We start from the raw sequence: 18,344 nt of genomic DNA on the forward strand, positions 1-18,344 counted from the left end.
CGAACTCGGTCAACCCGAGTTCAAGCCAAGCCGTTGACCGAGCTACTCGATTATGACTCAGCTCGCGTACATCCCTACTTGTTGGCCATAAACGTAGAAATCAACTAAAACTCTTCTTTATTTTTTACTCCAAATCATTTTTTTCTTAAAACCTAACAAGTATTTTTAATTTGAGTTATCTGTTTTAATTGATTTTGAGTAAACTTGTCAATCAATTATTATTGATTTGTTTAAATTTGGGTTATCAAAAAGTTAGAGATACGTGGCAACTGTACAAAGAAGAAACAAAGGGAATGGAGACTAATTTGGGAACAAAAGATTCAAGATCCGGAAGTAGGGGATATCTGAATTTTTATGGGAACAATTTCTACAATTAGTAGGATAATTATAATTTAAGGGAAAGCTACTGGGTTAATTATGAAAAAGTGGAACTGATTACAGCATCTTAACCATGAGATTTGATTTGTGCATTTGTATCAAAATTTTACGTGATTTTCTTATGAAAAATTTTTACGTTTTTCGTAAATATATTTTTTAATCATTTTTTTACTTCACATACATCAAATTGTTATAATATATTTTTTTACAAAAAAAAAACTCTAAAAAATGACAGTCCAAACAATGCGTTGCTAGACAATTTGTTTGTACTGCAAGTTCTTATAGAAAAATTCTCTCAATACATTTTTCAATCGCTCTTTCATTATCACATACATTCTTATAATATATTTTTTTACAAAAAATTGCAATCCAAACGAGCTATTCTTTCTTTCTTTTTCTTTTTCTTTTTTTTTTTTGTCCACTAATTTTGATAGCAATCACTGGCAAATGGCACTTCAAACAGTAGCAGCCCTAAGAATAGCTAAATACCTAATCCAAAGAGGTCCGACTGTGACAAGTCGCCTCTACTAGGCTTATTTATAATGACCGAGCCTCTTGCGTCCTTCATTTTCTCTCCTCTCCTTTTCTTTTTCCTTTTAGATCAATATTTTTTTATTTATTTTGCTGAACATCAAAAATTAAATATAGCTTGCGTTACTATTCTGAGTCACTGTTCGGAGGTATTAATTTCTCAATTGTCATGTCAATTTTCTTTTCTTTTGGAAATTATGTGTTATTTCCAACATACACAATCACATGCACCTTTGTATCTACTTGACCCTTTTTTTTGGGTGAGTGAGTGAAATAAATACCATGCACGAATAATAGTCGACAACATATGCATCGTAAAGAAGTCAAACTCCATCTAATGTGGTGAAGCTTAAATCAATTTATTGTATTGCCATAATTTTGACACCTCGAAAGTTGAGAAGCAATTAGAAATTACAACAACTGGAATAGTTTGCTAACCATTTTAGGTAAATTACACTAAAGCCTTCGTGTAACGGTAGTTACAATAACTTGAAATACCAGCACCTTGTGTTTTGTTGTACCAAACGTGGAGATGATTGAACGTGGAGATGATTGAATGATAGAAATGGGGATTTAAGTTACGCTTGGATTACGAACTTGTTTGGATTGTTTTTTTTTAGTTTTTTTTTTAAATTATACTATAATGATTTGATGTATGTAACATAAAATGATAATTGAAAAATACGTTCATCGATTAAATAATTTTTTTTAAAGAGAAATGACAATCCAAACAAAATATAGGGCATGTTTGGTGAAATTGAGTTTTTGCCAATTTTGTCTTTTATCGGTCAAAAAATTTCTCGAAGTTTTTAAAATGCACGTTTCAAAATATCTAAAACACACAAAAAAAAATTTCCTTCATTTTTTCTTCTTTCACCTCAACCGACCACCATCTTCGCTGTGCGACAACCTTTTCTGGTGCTGGCCACCTCTTTTTTTTCTCTCAATTTCCCTCATTTCCCTCCCCATTTGCCAATCTAGTTGCGAGACCAAATTGCGTAGGGGAAGGGGAAGAGGAAGAGAGGGGGAGAGGGGATGAGAGAGGAAAAAGGGGAGAGAGAAAAGTAAAAAAAAATAATTTTTGTTTCAGCTGTTGTAACTTTCGGTTGGGGGAGGGAGAGGTGGCGGGGAAAGGGGAGGAGAGGGGGAGAGGGAGAGGGAGAAGAAGGGGAAAGAGGAAAAGAAAAAAAAATTTGTTTATGCTGCTGTAACTTCCGGCATGCGGAGGGAAAAGGGGAGGGGGAGAGAGAAAAAAGAAAAAAACTTTTGTTTCTGCTGTTGAAGAAAAAGAGTGGAAAGAAAAGAAAAAAAAAAAACATTTCCATCTTAAAATTTTTTTCACATTACAGTGAGTTATAGTAAAATTTTAGATAAACAGCTAAAAAATTCATTTACCAAACGAAGCATAGTTTCACACTTTTACTGTAAGTTACAGTAAAATTTCAAATAAACACCCAAAAATTTTATTTACCAAACGAAGCGTAATTTCACACTTTCAGTATCTATGCATAAAGAGGTACTACTGACAAACCGAGAGACGTAGAAATTGGGTTTTCCTGGACAGCGCTTGCCGTTGGCAAGTCCCGAAGAGATGGGACATTGTACATTTTAATATAGCCCATCTTTTTTTTCTGAAGATATAGCCCATCTTGAATTATGCTTGAAGACTACAATCTGCTTTCTGGATGACGTTACCTTTGGTTTTTGGTGCTTTCCAACTAAATTACACTTGGGCTTTAGATTGAACATAGCCCATTTTCAATTTGACGGAAAAATTATATGCATATCAAGCCTTTTATCTGGGATCGGTCGGGACACCGTCCGAGGGTTCTCCTATCTCTATCAAGATTGCAAATTTTTTTTTATCGTTGATAGGGTTGCAAATCTATTTAACTTATTATTTATCACAACTTGACAAGCCAGCAAACAAGAACAGCAAGAGGTGTCCAAAACCCCTTTTCGTAATACAATAGGATTTAAAAAAAAGGTTTTTATTTATTTATTTATTTTTGTTCCTGGTAACAAGAGAGGAGTTGCATCTACTAAAAATGTCATAGAGTAATTTTACAAAGCCATAGACCCCTAGAAGCATCCTTAAGGTTTTTTACACGTAAAAAGGGATTTACAGTTGAACAAAGCAAAAATCCTCATTTAATATCACACTCTTCTTGTCCAAGGCATCCGCACACCTATTTACCTTCCTAGAAACATGCTTAATTGAAGTTTGCTTGGAACATTACCAAAAACCATCATGAAAGTAACAAATTTGCAAGTTGAACTGGAAAGCTAATTGCTAGAAGAGACAGATAAAAAAAAAGACTCATACGATCCACACGAGTAAAAGTGAAATTACTCTCCAATTATTGAATGTAACCACTTAAAATAGAATATTGTGTACGAAGTATATTTCTCTTTTATGTTTAAAATAATTTTTTTATACACTATCAATATATATGATTTTTTGTAGATAACATATTTACATTATACTGATGTACAAATTATAGTTAAATTAAAACTCATCATTTAGATTACAAGAATTCAGTAATACACGCTTTAATTGTTGTAACATTTGAAAGTGCTTGATCGCTATCTATTCTCTAAAATCAAAGTTGTGTATGATGTGTCTTAATATTTGGGAATTGGAGTGTTTTTCAAAAACTAGTTTTCAAAACAATAAAAATTTTTAAAAAGTACTCTAAAAGATAATCTAAAAACTAGTTTAAAATTTTTTAAAATTTTAAAAAATATCTCAAAATATATTATAGAAACTCTTATACTCTTAAATATCTTAAAATATTTTCTGAAAATATCCCAAAATATAATTTAAAAACTCCTCTACAGCAAAATTTTTCAAAAACACCTCCAAAAATAGCTAATTCAAGCGGCCTTTGGTTTTTTCCCCCACTTTTGCCCTTTTCATTCTGAATATTTTCAACGAAATTATACAGTGACCAGAACAAAAAATAAAATAAAAAGAAAAAAGAAAGAAAAGTCACTTCAGCATATCACCGGCCGGGGCGTTTTAGGGCTTAAGGGCTTACAGCTTAAACCCTCTGAAAGCTCAATTAAAGCTACTAAAACTCTGAAAAGTGAACGATGCTATAATTCCCCACAACCAACTACTGCAACCTGCAAATTTGGAGGAAGGGAGCCGGCCGCCATTGAAGCAATAAAGAAAAAGAAAAAAAAGCAAGTATTCTTCCCTTCTGTCTAGCTTGTTCGCTTGGGTATGTAGTCCTAGGCTTTTTTTTTTTTTTTTTTTTTCCTTTCTTCTTCTTCAAATGATTATTTTGAAAATGTAGCGTCTCTTTTTTTCTCCTTTCAGAATTTTTTAGATGGGGAAGCTGGGGAAGAAAGCGAGGAAGTTCGCGAAGAAGAATCTTCAATCAGTCCTTCGGCAGAGAAGGAAAAATAAGGCTTTTTTATCCAAGAAGAAATCTTTTTCCAGTAACTATTCTAACTCCTCCCTCTCTCCTCCCCGCCACTAACACATTGTACACATTTTCTTTAATGGACAAGAATTCTGTGAGATTGTTCGTATGTATTCACCTATAATTATTGTTTAACTGTGGCTATTTTGGTAAAGATAAAGCATTTTGGAATCTAAATTCTTATTTCATTGAGAAACAGACTAAAAGAGTGGTATTAGACTATAAATTTCGAAGTTTATTGGGACATATTAATCTTCTGGACGTACTCAATGTCGTTCCTTAAAGTTATGTATCATGCACTGGAATTTTTCTGATACAAGGAAAAAGTCAGAGAACTTGCTTTAAATTGAACTTCAGTAGCTAAGATTGTATTTTCCCTAAAATTTTGAGGGGATGTGATATAGTTATCCCAGAATAATATTCATCTGCAAAGCAAATGTTGATGATTATTTCCGTCATGTTTGCTGCAGGAGATGATCAGAGTCCTGGGAAAGACAAACTTGATGACACTCTGGACCACTCTAAGGGAAGGTAAAAAGGGTGAAAGCTATTGCCCACTAGAGTGTCTTTTTTTTTTTTTAAATTTTTTTAAGACGACTGCTTCTCCTTGATGTTATTTAGTTTTGAAGGGCAAATTCTTTAGAGGGTGATTCCTTTTAAGCATTCTTCATTAATTTTTATACATGCCAAGTTTCGTCTTGTTGATATCATAAAATTAAACTTGCACAAAAGATGCTCCATTTTGCTTTGTGCATAGTGTTCACTTTTTTTGTATGGAACAAGTGACAGAGAATGTATCTGGGTAAAATTGCTTTTTGCCAAAAGTTTCTCCTCTATTTCAGTTTCCCAAGAAAACTTTTCTTCTTTTCTTTTGATTTCCTCCCTGCTAAAACTTCCAAATAAAGAAAGTGGCACACTTCCTCTCCATTCTTTGACCCTTTTCTCCTATTACTTTAACTTGTAATGGAGCCTAGGATGAGCATCCTCAAGAGCTCTAGGTGCTCAAATTTATGGTTCTGTTCCTTATCACAACTCACTAACATTATTGTCATCTTGACAATAACCATGTGTAGTTCTTCATTTTGATATGGGTAGATTGCAGCATTTTCTTGAAATCCTGCTTGCTGCATGTACTAATGTAGAAATATAAGGAATAAAGTGAATTGTTCACATAACATTTAGTAATTAATCGAGTTTTAATTGTGCTGACTTTGTTATCTGGTTCTCTATGAATTGACTTTTTATTGCCTCTTCCCTTTTTTATCAATTTCCTTTTTCACTAATTCCCACCCTTTTTCCATCGCTTACACTTTGTTCAATTGAAATCTTACAAGGTTTGCAGATCTCCATGAACTTGCTTATGAACGAGTTCTAATCATTCCTTAATTGTTATCAGAAACACTGATGTTGAAGATGTTGGGGATACTTCTCTTGATGCTGTGTTCACAAAAGATGACTCTGACATGTTTGCTGATATTTCAGATAGTGACGGATATCTTTCAGAGGTTCTTAGCTTCATCATGCCTTTAGTGTCTTATTGACATTTTCTTTTTACGCAATAGCTGATTATTTTGTTGCCTTCATCAGGACTCAAGCTGTCCTCATGTTGTAGGAAGTGAGATTGGCAAATCATTAGAAGGTCATTTCTTGTCTGCCTTGGTTTATATTCTTTTAAGTGTTCTGTTCCTTCTTCCTTATCATTTGATCTGTAGATTTGATCTTGCTGTCTGCATCATGTTAACAATTTGATTGGTTTACTTGTGTGCAGGAAATAAACTTTTCAGTTCATTATCAACACAGAATGAAAAAATTCACAAGGATCTTGCCATGCAAAAGAAAAAATTAAACAGGCTGAGGAAGAAGGTGATTGGTGTTCAATGGGTTGAGATATCCACATTTCTTATTTATGATAATAATGCTGGATCTTATTCGTGCTGAATTCTCTTTTTTTTCTTAACGTCTGCAAAATGAAGTTGTATAATTTTGGCTAAATTCCAATAAAAATTTGGCTTAATAAAATCGACGTCCTCACAGGAGGTAAAACTGTGCTGTTATGCACCTCAGACAATCCTTATTAACTTAGTGAGGGATCCTTACCTCTTTAAAGTACATTTGTAAACTTCACACAACAAATGCAATCTCTCATCTCGGTCAAGTACATGTTATTGTATCTCTTGCCTTGCTGACATTCTTCATGGGCATTCACCTTACAATGCCTTTCCCATAACGTCCTAGTAGGGATGATCTGTCTTACTTTTTATATGGAGGTTTAGAATATTGGAATACTAAAGGACCAGCAACAAATCTTATGGAATGATAAATGGTTTATTTTAGATCCAATAGATTTGCAGCTACAACAAATAGAAGCTGTAAAATGTTTGGTTTTCATCCTCCAAAAACCAGAATGCCTAGTGTCTGCTTTTGCACCTGATGATGGGCTAATTATAATTGGTTGCTGCTTTACATGTCGAGGTCCTTTTGACTCCTCAAAAATTGATTTCCACTGTCATGATCTGTAGAATGCATCCCATTGGATGCTCACCTGTAGATCATTGGTGACCTGCCGCCCTAACTGCTGAATCCATCATTAAGCATCACATACTCCAATACCTAGAGTATCTTATGCCACTTAATTTTCTCACGATTGAATATGTTTAAAAAAGACCCACAAATATGCAAATCCAGATATGTCAACAGGTACTTTTGACTTCTTGACTAAATTTTGTATCTCTAAGTTTTTTGATTGGGTTTGCCTATTGAAAGGCTGACGATCATGGATGGGTTGCTGGCCTAGGATTAATTTTTGCTGAATTGAAATCTCCACTTCTCTTTATCCCAGTCTTCCCTTATCATCATGCCCTTCTTTTTTCCTTTCTTTCTCTTGTGAATGCCTTGTCATTCCCTGCTTTAGCAATCAGCATTCTGATTTGCGTTGGCTTAGTAATATGCTTTGCAATGATATTTACTGTATGTAAGATACATATAAACTTGTACTTGGTCTTTGGTGTTATAGAAAATGTGCTTGTATGAAGATCTGATAGGTTGTTGGGTTTCTTGTATTGTTGCTAAATGTCTGTCCTTCATGTGTAAATCAATCTCTTGGATTTTTACAATTTCCTTTTTAGCAGATTGCTGTTTTTTCCCCTTAATGTGACAAAGCTAATTCACTTGGAAAATTTACAGGATCCAGAATTCAGCAAGTTCTTGAAAAACTACAAGGGCATAGAAAATTCTCAAAATGGAAACATGGTAGGTTGTTGTTCCTGGTGATATTAAAATTGTCAATGTTAGGGTGATGAACTTTGCTCATTCTGATGTTGATTGAATATTGCTACGGATCAATATTTATGTATCTTCATTTCTGTGATGTGTATGTTGCAGATGTCGTTGCTAGTTGATCTAACATCATGGTCTCTGAACTGGTAGACCAGTTGTCTAAAATTTAAGTGTTAATGATTTGAAGGTTTAACTTGGGAACAATCATTTAACAAAAGGCCACTAAGAATAGCTGAATATCAAGTTACAATTTATCCCACAGAAGTGTCTGTTTACTTACGTATGGGAGAATCAGAAACTACATGAAGCATGCTTTACTGAATGACTATCTCTAAAATTGTCTGCTTCCTCATTATTCGTCTCTCTGAACTCCAAGTAAAGCAATGATGTATTGTCGTATTGACGTTATTTTAACCTACTTCGAGTTGCTTACTCTTGACATATCTTACAGTGTTATCTTGTCTTTGAAACCAGATGGGTACTGAATGTCTCACTTGATAATTCCTGTCTTGTTAGTTTTGAGATAAGTTCTCTAATTGGAGTTTACATTATTTGTGCAACACTAAATAAAACCAGAGGTTTTCTTGAAGTGGCAAATTAAAGTGACATAGATTTTCTCTCACACAATAAACTTTTAGGGTTGAAACATGCTTGAAGGTTTGAAAGATTTAGCTGATTGAGCTTCCTTCAATTGTTTTTACAGCTGTCATTAAACATGCAGTCTTTCCCTGTTACAGTATTCTGATGAAGATGAGGAGTCAAAGAAAGTGATACATCTGGTAGATAATAATGAAGCTGCTGAAGACAAAGGCAAACTTTTTACAAGTTCTGCTATTAATTTGTGGTGTCAATTAGTCAAAGAAGAGCATAGCAGTTCTGCCTTTGTTTGTCTACTTAATGCATATCGAGCAGCTTGCCACTATGGAGCTGAGTCATTAGTTCATCAAATTCAGAACAGCGAGACCTTCTGTAGCATATTGATGTTTGTGCTTTCTGAGGCGGATGATATTTTTCGGAGGCAGTTGCAGATATCGTCCGTCAATTGTAAAAAGGAAACCATATTAGAGCTGCAGAATACCTCTAAATGGCAAACTATAAAGCCATTTGTCAAGTCCTACTTCAGAAGTACATTGTTTTTGTTGGATCAAGTGGCTGATTCAGACATCCTAAATTTTGCTTTGAACCGACTCAGAGCTTCTCTAATATTCTTTGCGGTCTTCCCATCGCTGCTGCACAGACTCATTAAGGTAGAACGGTTTGGAAGATTTTTTGTAACATTCAATCACATTAAAAAGCCATGTAGTTTCTTGAAAGCAAATAGGTTTTTTGGCCATATAGCATGTTCCCTTTCGATTCAAATAAACTTATAGGTTGATACTTGGAACTTTATCTTGTACCCATTAAATTAGTATGGTGGTGACAAAGAAGGCTTCATTTTTCTCATCACAGGGAAACTATTTATCACCATCATGAGGTGCCTATGAACCCAACACAACGATTAATTACTACATGCTATTTTTCAGCAATATTCTGCTTTTCCTGTAGATTAGGTTTATTGTTTCACAGGCAATTCATATACTAGAATACATTTTGGATTTTTTGATTCTTCATCTTTACTTTTTTCCATCCACTAACACTTGTTCATTTGAAGCAGACTACAGTCCATTTGTGGGCAACTGGAGGAGGGATTCTTTCCTCAACTTCCTTCCAAATAATACGGGATGTTGCTGCACTATTCAGTGTTGATTACTTTGACACCTGCATAGCTAAAACTTTCGTTGCTTATATGGCTCAGAGCAGGGTTTCTAAGATTCTTAATAATAGACACTTGCTGTTTTTGGCAAATTGCATCGTTGAAATTTGCTCTTTGGATGTGCAAAACTCGTCTCGTAAGGTCCTAGATTCTATTTCTCAACTTTCCAGAATATTGCGATGGGGCCTGCAAACAAAGAAGAAGGTATACAATGACATTGTCTGTCTTATAACCTTCTCGTTTCTTCCTTAATGTGACGGTGTTAAGGAGGCTTCTTTCAAATAATATGGTCTTTTATTCGTAACACAGGAAGTGCTGAAAAAGATATGCAGTTGGGAGTATGCTAACTGCATTGACCTTTGGGTTAGATTCATATCAGTCAACATACAAGATCACGATCTTCAACCTTTATTGTTCAGGATCATTCAGCTCATAAATGGAGTTGCTTGCATGTTTACTGGTCCAAGATATCTCCCTTTGAGATTCAAGTGCATCCAGTGGCTTAATAATCTATCAACTTCGAGTGGCATCTTTATTCCTGTTGCATCATATGTGTTGGATGTGCTGGAAATTGATAATGTCAAAGAGGGTGGAAAGCTGGGAAATGCCTTAGACTTCTCGACTGTCCTTAGGGTTGGTAGTCAGTAGACTGTTATTGCATATGTGCATGCTGCTCTTATTGGTTCCTTTTGAGCTGTAAATCTCTTCTGAAACTGAACCTCTTTAGCTACCTAATATTAATTTTTGATCTCTTGGATGGTGCAGTTGCCAAAAAGTTGTTTAAAATCAAAAACCTTCCAAGAGGAATGTCTTTCATCTGCGATTGAGCAACTATCATTGCACTTTTCCCAATGGAGTTATCACATTTCCTTCCCAGAGTTAGCAACTATTCCTCTTTTTTATCTAAGAAAGTTTCATGATCGTACCAGTGCCGAAAGTCTACGCCGTACTGTGAAGCGCTTGATTGACCAGGTTTTAGCTCTGACTTTCTCTCTCTCTCTCTCTCTCTCCTTGGGCCTCATATAGTTTTATTTATTTTCCAATGTGTCAGAAAATTACATGATTTTTCAAATATAAAAACTTTTTCTAGCCCAAATCCTCCCTTCTTTTTTCTTGCCATTTGTACCTTATAGATAGATCACTATTTGTATCAGGCCTTACAGGTCCTGTTGCCATGGATCCCATGGTGTTGACTTCTCCATTATTGTGTTCCTCAATATCTAAAATACCCTTGTATTAACATAAACTAGTGAACCTGTACATGGGAATTATTTTTGGGGAGAGAGAGGGAGAGATAGAGAGTGAGAAATATTAATTTTTTCTGCTTTAAGTTGGAGTTGACTATATGTTTCTGTGATGTTTTCTACTTTCATATTGTCATTTGCATCATCTTGCCAGTTTGGCTTCTTTCTAGCAGATAAGGTTATTGTCATACCTTGCTGAATGGGATCTGATGATAGAAGATTTTAGGAATTGAGATGTTATCAGTTTCTTCCATTTTTTGTTTTGCCTTTAAGATTATAACTTATTTATTGGTTTCTGTGCACAATATCACCGTTGTTGTAATAACCTTCCTTTGAAAACTGCAGATTGAACAGAATGTCAACTTTGTGCAGAAAAGAAGAGATGAGGTAGTTTTTTCGCCCAAAGATCATCAATCTGTTGAAACATTTCTCCAGGTTCTCTTCCTTATCAATCAATTTCTTAACCTTTGTTTAATGGAATTTAAATCATTCTTTGATGGGACCTAAGCTGTTACTTTTTTATCTGACTTCAAAAAATGTTTCTTATTAGCTTGAAAAGTCTGGAAAGAATGCTTCATTCACTCAATATTACCAAAGCATCCTGGAAAGGGCTGCTCTAAGAAGTTTGTACAAGGAAAACATAAGGTATCAGTACTTTCAAGTTTGTAACTGTTTTGATGAGCTAGATCCAATACTTCATTGAGATGCTTGGAGACTGGAAATTTGTTAGATGTTTAACAATATCTACTGTTTCTGGGGAATGTTTACCCGTAAATAATTTCTCCAACATGAAAGCACATGCTCAATGATATGCTTGCTGAAAGAAGGATTGTCTTTCCTAATCATGCGTATAGTTCACATATTGCTATGTAGAGGAAGAATGGAAAGAGAGACAAATAGTGAAACAAAATGAAAAGCATTGAAAAGATTTCTGGTGTCCAAGTAGAGGTGGCGCCTAGGATGATTCATTAGTTTGATGTATTATTTTAGCAATGCAGGACAAGGCCATATACTGCAGCAGGTGTGTCTTTTAATTGCACTTGCAATTGATGAATGAAACAAAACAAGTGTTACTGCAAAACAACCAAGTGATAAGATGAAAAATTTCTCAGAAAGGTGAAAGAGTATTGAATCTATTGAATAAGGAAGACAGACACTTGTCCAAAATCCCTTGTGAGCCTGGCTTTGGTCTCATAAATGTTACCGAAGTATCTGAGAGCTTAAACTGTTATTAAGTGCAATTAAGGTGCTTAGTTCGTCTAACCAGATACTCTTGTAGTATCACATGTCATTTCGATTTTATTAGTGGGAAAGGTCTATGTTAGATTTTCAGGGTGCCTTTACACAAAAAGGAACATACAGTGTGTACTATTTGTAGTTACAGTTAGATATGAACAAATGGATATGGTACTTTTTCTTTCTCTAATTTTTCTCCCAAAGATATTAGCCTGGCAGTTGACTGATGTTTCCTGATGCATGGATTGAAGTTATTTTCATTGACTTTATTTATTTTATCAATGGGTTGTAACGAGGAAGACGAATGTATTCGACTGACATTTTTGCTTTTCTTGATATTTTGCTGCCATCAGATATGGCATTTGTAGAATTATTATCAATCACATCAATAGGGTAGCCTGTTTAGTGCATTAAAATTTCATGATATAGTATTCGTCATTAGATGAATTACTGTTTTGGTTATCTTCCAACTCATCTGGGTATATAATGGATTGCATATGGGAATGAAAGGCTCGAGAACCGTAATGTTTACTGCAAATGTTGCCATAAATATACAAGTTGGTTTTTCTAACATGAGCTGTTTTCTTCTTAAAACCAGACAGCCTCTTACATGAGAACCAAAATGGTTGCTAATGTCTGTTGTCCATCTCACAATTAATGACCTACTTATCAATAAATTCCTGCAGCTCACTGAAGCAGAAAAAGTCAAAGAGAAAAAGAGGGCAGCCGATAGAAAATTCAAGGGATGAAGGTTCGGGTGCTGATCCTGCATTAAATGCTGCTGCTGCCAGTGGAACTTCGGGTTTCAAGGGGAACGAAAGACGAACTCCAAAAGTGAAAAGAATGTAGCATTGTTCTTTCATTAAAGGTTCGAGGAAATGTGATTGATTTTGATTCCTATTTCGGCCATTAAGCTGAGCGTTTTCATATGCATTATTCATTGGTAGCCGGTTCTTGGAGTTTCTTATTGGTTATAAAAGATCACTGCAAGCAGCGGATCATTCGTGATGCCTTTGTGGCAAGTTCTCTCTGGAGAATTGGAGCACAACACTCCCAAGTCCCTAATTACTCCTAAAAAAAAAAACTATATGCTTATGTTTTAATGTGGTTATACCGTGACAAGCGTCCCATTGAAAACTTCCAGCAAGCCTTACTATCAGATGTCCGAACTCTTACTGAACATTTGTCAACTAATGTCCTGACCCTCAGTGGAATGAGTTGCTGAACTGAAAGTTGCAAAACTCCCCTGCTCTTCTTTCCACAGCAAATGCTTTGTTAATGGCTTAGCTGGCATTTAATGAATCGCAGTCTAACAAATGAAATTTTCTTGCAATAAAAACCCGGGGTTGGGAACACTGTCCAAGTGTCAAGATGGCTCTTCCCTGCTTTTGAGAGCGCTGGAATGCATGGTGCATAATTGGGAGCACAACTTTTGGACACTTATCAGGCGTAAGAACTATGAAGCCCTCCACCATTCAGGAAGACTCGGTTAAGCGTCAGAATTGCTGATGCTATTTCATTGATTCTCTTTTGCTGGAAAAAGACAACAATTATTAAGATGGCTCTTGGCATTATATTTCAATTACTGAAATATCAAGTAGAATTATCATGGTCCACCCAAATCAACAGTTTGAACGATTTACTATTCTTGGTCCAATTCCGACCGCCATGCACAAAAATGATATTATTTTAGAATATCATATTCTTCACAAATGTTGTGTTAATACTTGGTAGTGTTTCTGCTAATTGTCGTCTCTGTTTTCTTCTTCTGGTGTTGGCTTGGTAGTTAATTATTAGATCCCATTCAGCTTTATTAGGCAAGACTATGGTCAAATTAGATTTGATCCTTCGACAAGCCAAGCCGCCATGCATGCAGGCAGTCCTTTAGCAGGCCAGCCAGCCAGCCTCTTTTGCTCATTTGGCTGACTTCTTGGTCAATATTAGCGTTCGATTAAAAGGGATAAGATATAGTCAGAGACTAAAAGAGACAATAATATATTTAGCCTTTTGACGCAATTTGAATTGGTGCCAAAATTTGTTGCTGCTACAATATCTATCATACAAGTGCAACAACTAACTATTACTACTAACTACTACGCCGACAGAGACCCCAAGTATCTGTGGCTGCTGTGAACTAACTAAACGGGATGGTCAAAATACTCGTGCCACGACCAAAACAGTTTTCACACATCTGCAATGCCTCCGATCGACGCCTTCACCACGGCGGTGGCGCGGGGATCGCCACTGCAACTCAATGCTCTGAGGACGGCCCATAATCCGTTGCTTCTTGCCATGCATGGACTGTGGTTATTGCTGCTATCATCATTTTCCGATCGGGTCTTAGAAAATGATGAGCTTCGTCGTCGAGCCTGCCTATTCTTCATGTCCCTCAGCTCCATTTTCGTTCTGAATCTCGTGACTCCGAAGAAGAACATGTACCATTTCGACTTCCCTGATGACGTTAAGAAGGACATTTTGTGAGCGGACAAATCCTGCTCTTTATTGCGCTTTCTTCTTATGTTCTTGTGCCCTTGATCTGATGCTTCAGGTGCTGGCAACGATATATAACCTCCAGACGAACCCTTTTTTGCACCCGTGGAATTTGAAGCATTCTTTCTTCTTGAAGTTCTTCTTTTAAGGGATGAAGCAAGATTCCATTTCCATCTAAAAAACCATCTTCTCTTGTGCTTTTTGTGCTTGACCTTTTCGATTCTTTCGGGGTTTTCGGAGATGGGCTGTTTGAAAGAAATGAGTTTACCACAAAAAATGATGTTTTCAGGTGGTGTATAAGAGAACGAAGCTTTCCCCGAGCTCAACTCTCCACTAAAGAACTCGAAATAATCGTCTCCCTCGGAAGATTTGAAGCTTGTGTTTTGTGATTCTCTTGAGGAGTCTTCCCACGTATCAGCATCGCTGTTGATTGAAAATTCACAAAAGGAAAGAGTCTCTTCTTCATCCTCCTCGTCTATGTCATGCATGTTTGGCTCAACTTTTTCCACCTGTGGTTCCGTGGGACAATACTTCTTGACAAGAACCATTGGGATCAATTGCTATCCCAAAACAAAGCTGAAATTCTGATCCAATAATTTAGGGAGTATTGGAGACAGACGAAGAAGGTGAGTAGTTAGGAGTTGCACAAGAGTTTGATTCTTGGATAGGTTGATGAATGCCATTAAGGAATGAGGTAGTATATTTATATGGGGCAGTTTGGAGGGATTTTTATTATTCAAGATGTCCTTCTAGACGGGCACAAAGATCGCGGGGCGTTCGCGGGTGTCAGGAAGGTTGGTGACTTTTAAGTTTTAACAATAGGCATCCATCTAGAAGATAGAAGACTGGCATGAGAAAAGCAAGTCCACGATGGTCTAATAATCCCCAAATGGATCCACCAAAAATTACGTAAATTAAATTATACATGATGATCCGATGGGATCCCCTGCACGACAAATTAAACCGGCTTTTTTCCTTCCTTATGGCAAATGCAACTTAATAATCAATGGATTAATTTTTCCTACACCACAGCATTAGATAAATGATAACTATGCAAAATTTGAATTTAAAATTCAATTTTTACACACAAATCATGAATCAAACGGAAATAATGTATACACTGTCAGTGTATATAAAATTTACTTATAATCAATTGTTAAATGCTCCAATTAAGGGCAATTATAGATAGTAGCATCATTTTTCCTCTCATGATCATAAGTTCAGTGAGTTGTTACGCAAAACAAAATAGTGGGAGATGCATTGAAAGAAATATTTTGATTAATCCAATTTGCTTTTGAGTTGTAGCCAGTAGGATTACGATCGATGCAATTGTTCCGAACACAGTTGATCAGAGAATGGCACAGGGTGTGGGACAGAAGATCCGTTGCGCAAAAGGTCCTAAAATTTTTAGCGCAACGGATCTTCTGTCTCACACCCTGTGTCACTCTTTGCCCCACTTTTTATTATATTACTATTTATCCTACATAAATATCATATTTTAGTTCTTTTTTGTTTCTGTAAGATCCAATAACTATTAACTGAGTAATACAAAAAATTTAACAAACTCAACAAATCAAAATGCATAAAAAATGAGATTTTTTATGAATTTTCTGCTATATTTTTTAATTTTCTATTATATATTACTTTTTTGAAACTGTTGTATTTATTTTTTATTCAATTAATAGTTATTGGATTTTAAGGAAACAAAAAAGAATTAAAACATGATATTTATGTAGGACAAATAGCAATATAATAAAAAATGGAATAAAGAATAGCACATGATATGGGACAGAAGATCCGTTGCGGCCTTTTGCAGACATTAGTTTGCCTCTACCTAAACTGCATGCATTTTTGGTAGAGTTTCTAGAATTACTATAGCCAAACGTGTTTGAGGGAAAAAAAAATTTAATGTGAGTGAAAATTTAAATTATATAAGTGGCTTTTCTTTAGACGGTAATGAAATACTCATTCACTGTGAAAGATAAAAATTCCACAGACTAGGCTGGCAGCAACAGATGGAAGTTTGACTGATAGTTAAAGTTTCATTTTCTAGATGAAGAAGCGGTCCAGGCCTCCAATCAGATGTAGTAATTTAATTTTACCGTCAAGCAAAACACGTTATTCGTTTCATGAAGAAAAGACTGCCATCGTTATTCTAGTCTTCTAGATGGCAAATTAAAACTAGCTGGTTAGAAGGATTAGCCATTTTTTTCAATTTCCCGTGTCATCACCAGTTTGAATTTAGTCGGGACAGAGCAGAGACGACGGAGACAAAGTGGAGGCAGTGAGGACGATTGTTCCCCGCTGATCCCACCAAAATCTTCTTCCTATCCACTCTTTTTCCATCCATATATATAAAAATGTAGTTTTACTCTCGCGCTTAAATGAAATTATTTCCACTATCCTTCACCAAAGTCTAAGTATTAGAGAATTGCCCCCGTCCGTCAAAATCTCCATACACACATATAAAATTGTAGGTTTGCCCTCACACTTAAATGAAGTAATTCTCGTTGTCTTTCAACAAAATCTAAAGTAGTAGTAGTGTACACTTTGTTATATGTCTCTATATCTAAATAATTTAACAACAATTAAAATAAGAATAAATATTTCTTACACTGACAGTATATACACTATCATTGTTGGATTCATGACATATGTGCAAAAATTGAATTTCAAATTCAAAGTTACATAATTGTTATTTATCCAATGCTGATAGTGTATATACGCTGTCAGTGTAGGAAAGATTAATTCTTAAAATAAATGACACCAACTTGTCTAAACTAGACTCAATTTGCATTTATTCTTCTTCTTTATCTATGCTATTTGCATTTATTCTTCTTCTTTATCTATGCTAACGTGCTCCCAGTACATAATAAACCCATTTCAAAAGTTTTTTTTAAAAATTTTTTTCACTACACATTGGAACTCACAAACACTGCTCATTTTTTATTTCATCTTAATGAAAAAATTAAAGAAAATTTATTAGGGTTGTGAGAGGAGAAGTTGAAGAATCCTTTCATAGAAATTTGATATTTGAGAGATATATATATTTTATTACTAAACTATAAATTAATTATACGCGTAACTTTTAGCGTATACTGTAATTAATAAAATTTCATATATTAACTTTACTCCCACTAAATTTCCTTTCTAGATCCTCCCCCGCGCCCCCCCCACCCCCCCCCCCCCCCCCCCCCCCCCCCCCAAAACAAAAGACGGAGGCAGAAACTTTGGATTTTCACTCAGCGTTGGGTCCCATGATCCGTTCTTCTCCCTCTCTTTTGAGTCAATCAGCTGATTGTAAGAAAGGTCTCAAGTCCAAGTGCCGGCCATCCCTCGTGCCTACTGCTACTAGAAGAAGCAGTACTAAATTACTAAATCCTCATAACTTGGGAATTACAACTACCTTAACTCTGAAGAGTCTCTAGTCTTGGATTCTAGAATTGGGGGTCCCCCGCCAGCCAGCCGCCCAAGTCCCCTAGCCCTGGCCCGCTTTCTTTGCTTGGGGAAGAGGCTGAGGGGTAGTTTGACATGGTTAGGCCTATCTATCACTTTTTGTTGCATTATCGATTGGCGATATGGGGTACGGAAGGTTTGCAGGGAATCAAGAAGACAACGCTAAAATGTTATAATCTGATGATAGAAGACCAAAGATGGGGTGCTCAAATTTGCTGCTATCATGTCTTTCTTGGTTTCTTGGTCTTTTGAAATGTAACATCTCTTTTTTTTTTTTTTTTTGTTCTTTTAAGGAAAAATGCAATGGTGACTGAAGAAGCACGGAACTTTCCCGGACCGAGCTGAGCTGATGAGCTCGGCTTGCTGATGGAAAGAACGCGTCCTAAGCCTGAAAGACAAACAAGAGAGTGAACTAACAGGGGCCCTGAGGTTGTCCCCGAGGGCACTCCGACGGTCAAGTTAGTTTTCCGGTGAGTGAGGTTCACGGGAAGTAGAACGGTCGGAAGTAATTGTCCAATAGTGAGCGTACCTTGCGCAGTCACTGTGCAT

At 35.9% G+C, this 18,344-nt stretch overlaps 1 protein-coding gene across 3 annotated transcripts; it reads left to right on the plus strand.

The window, feature by feature from the left end:
* The first annotated feature begins 3,878 nt into the window (after positions 1-3,878).
* Positions 3,879-12,857, plus strand: LOC113730802 (protein REBELOTE-like). Of its 3 annotated transcripts, none has more exons than XM_072078811.1 (14): positions 3,879-4,136; positions 4,212-4,356; positions 4,811-4,871; positions 5,737-5,845; positions 5,928-5,979; positions 6,109-6,203; positions 7,524-7,589; positions 8,354-8,863; positions 9,271-9,573; positions 9,679-10,002; positions 10,135-10,341; positions 10,959-11,048; positions 11,164-11,258; positions 12,536-12,857. In XM_072078811.1, exons 2-14 carry the CDS (start codon positions 4,245-4,247, stop codon positions 12,696-12,698), a joined length of 2,187 nt encoding a protein of 728 aa, XP_071934912.1. In that variant the 5' UTR covers positions 3,879-4,136; positions 4,212-4,244; the 3' UTR covers positions 12,699-12,857. The 3 variants fall into 3 exon arrangements, with proteins under 3 accessions (XP_071934912.1, XP_027111532.1, XP_027111533.1); XM_027255731.2 differs by having other exon boundaries at positions 4,235-4,356; XM_027255732.2 differs by having other exon boundaries at positions 3,879-4,098; positions 4,235-4,356.
* Positions 12,858-18,344: the final 5,487 nt, after the last annotated feature.

Source organism: Coffea arabica, chromosome 2e (genome assembly GCF_036785885.1).
Source record: "Coffea arabica cultivar ET-39 chromosome 2e, Coffea Arabica ET-39 HiFi, whole genome shotgun sequence".
Lineage (NCBI taxonomy): Eukaryota > Viridiplantae > Streptophyta > Magnoliopsida > Gentianales > Rubiaceae > Coffea > Coffea arabica.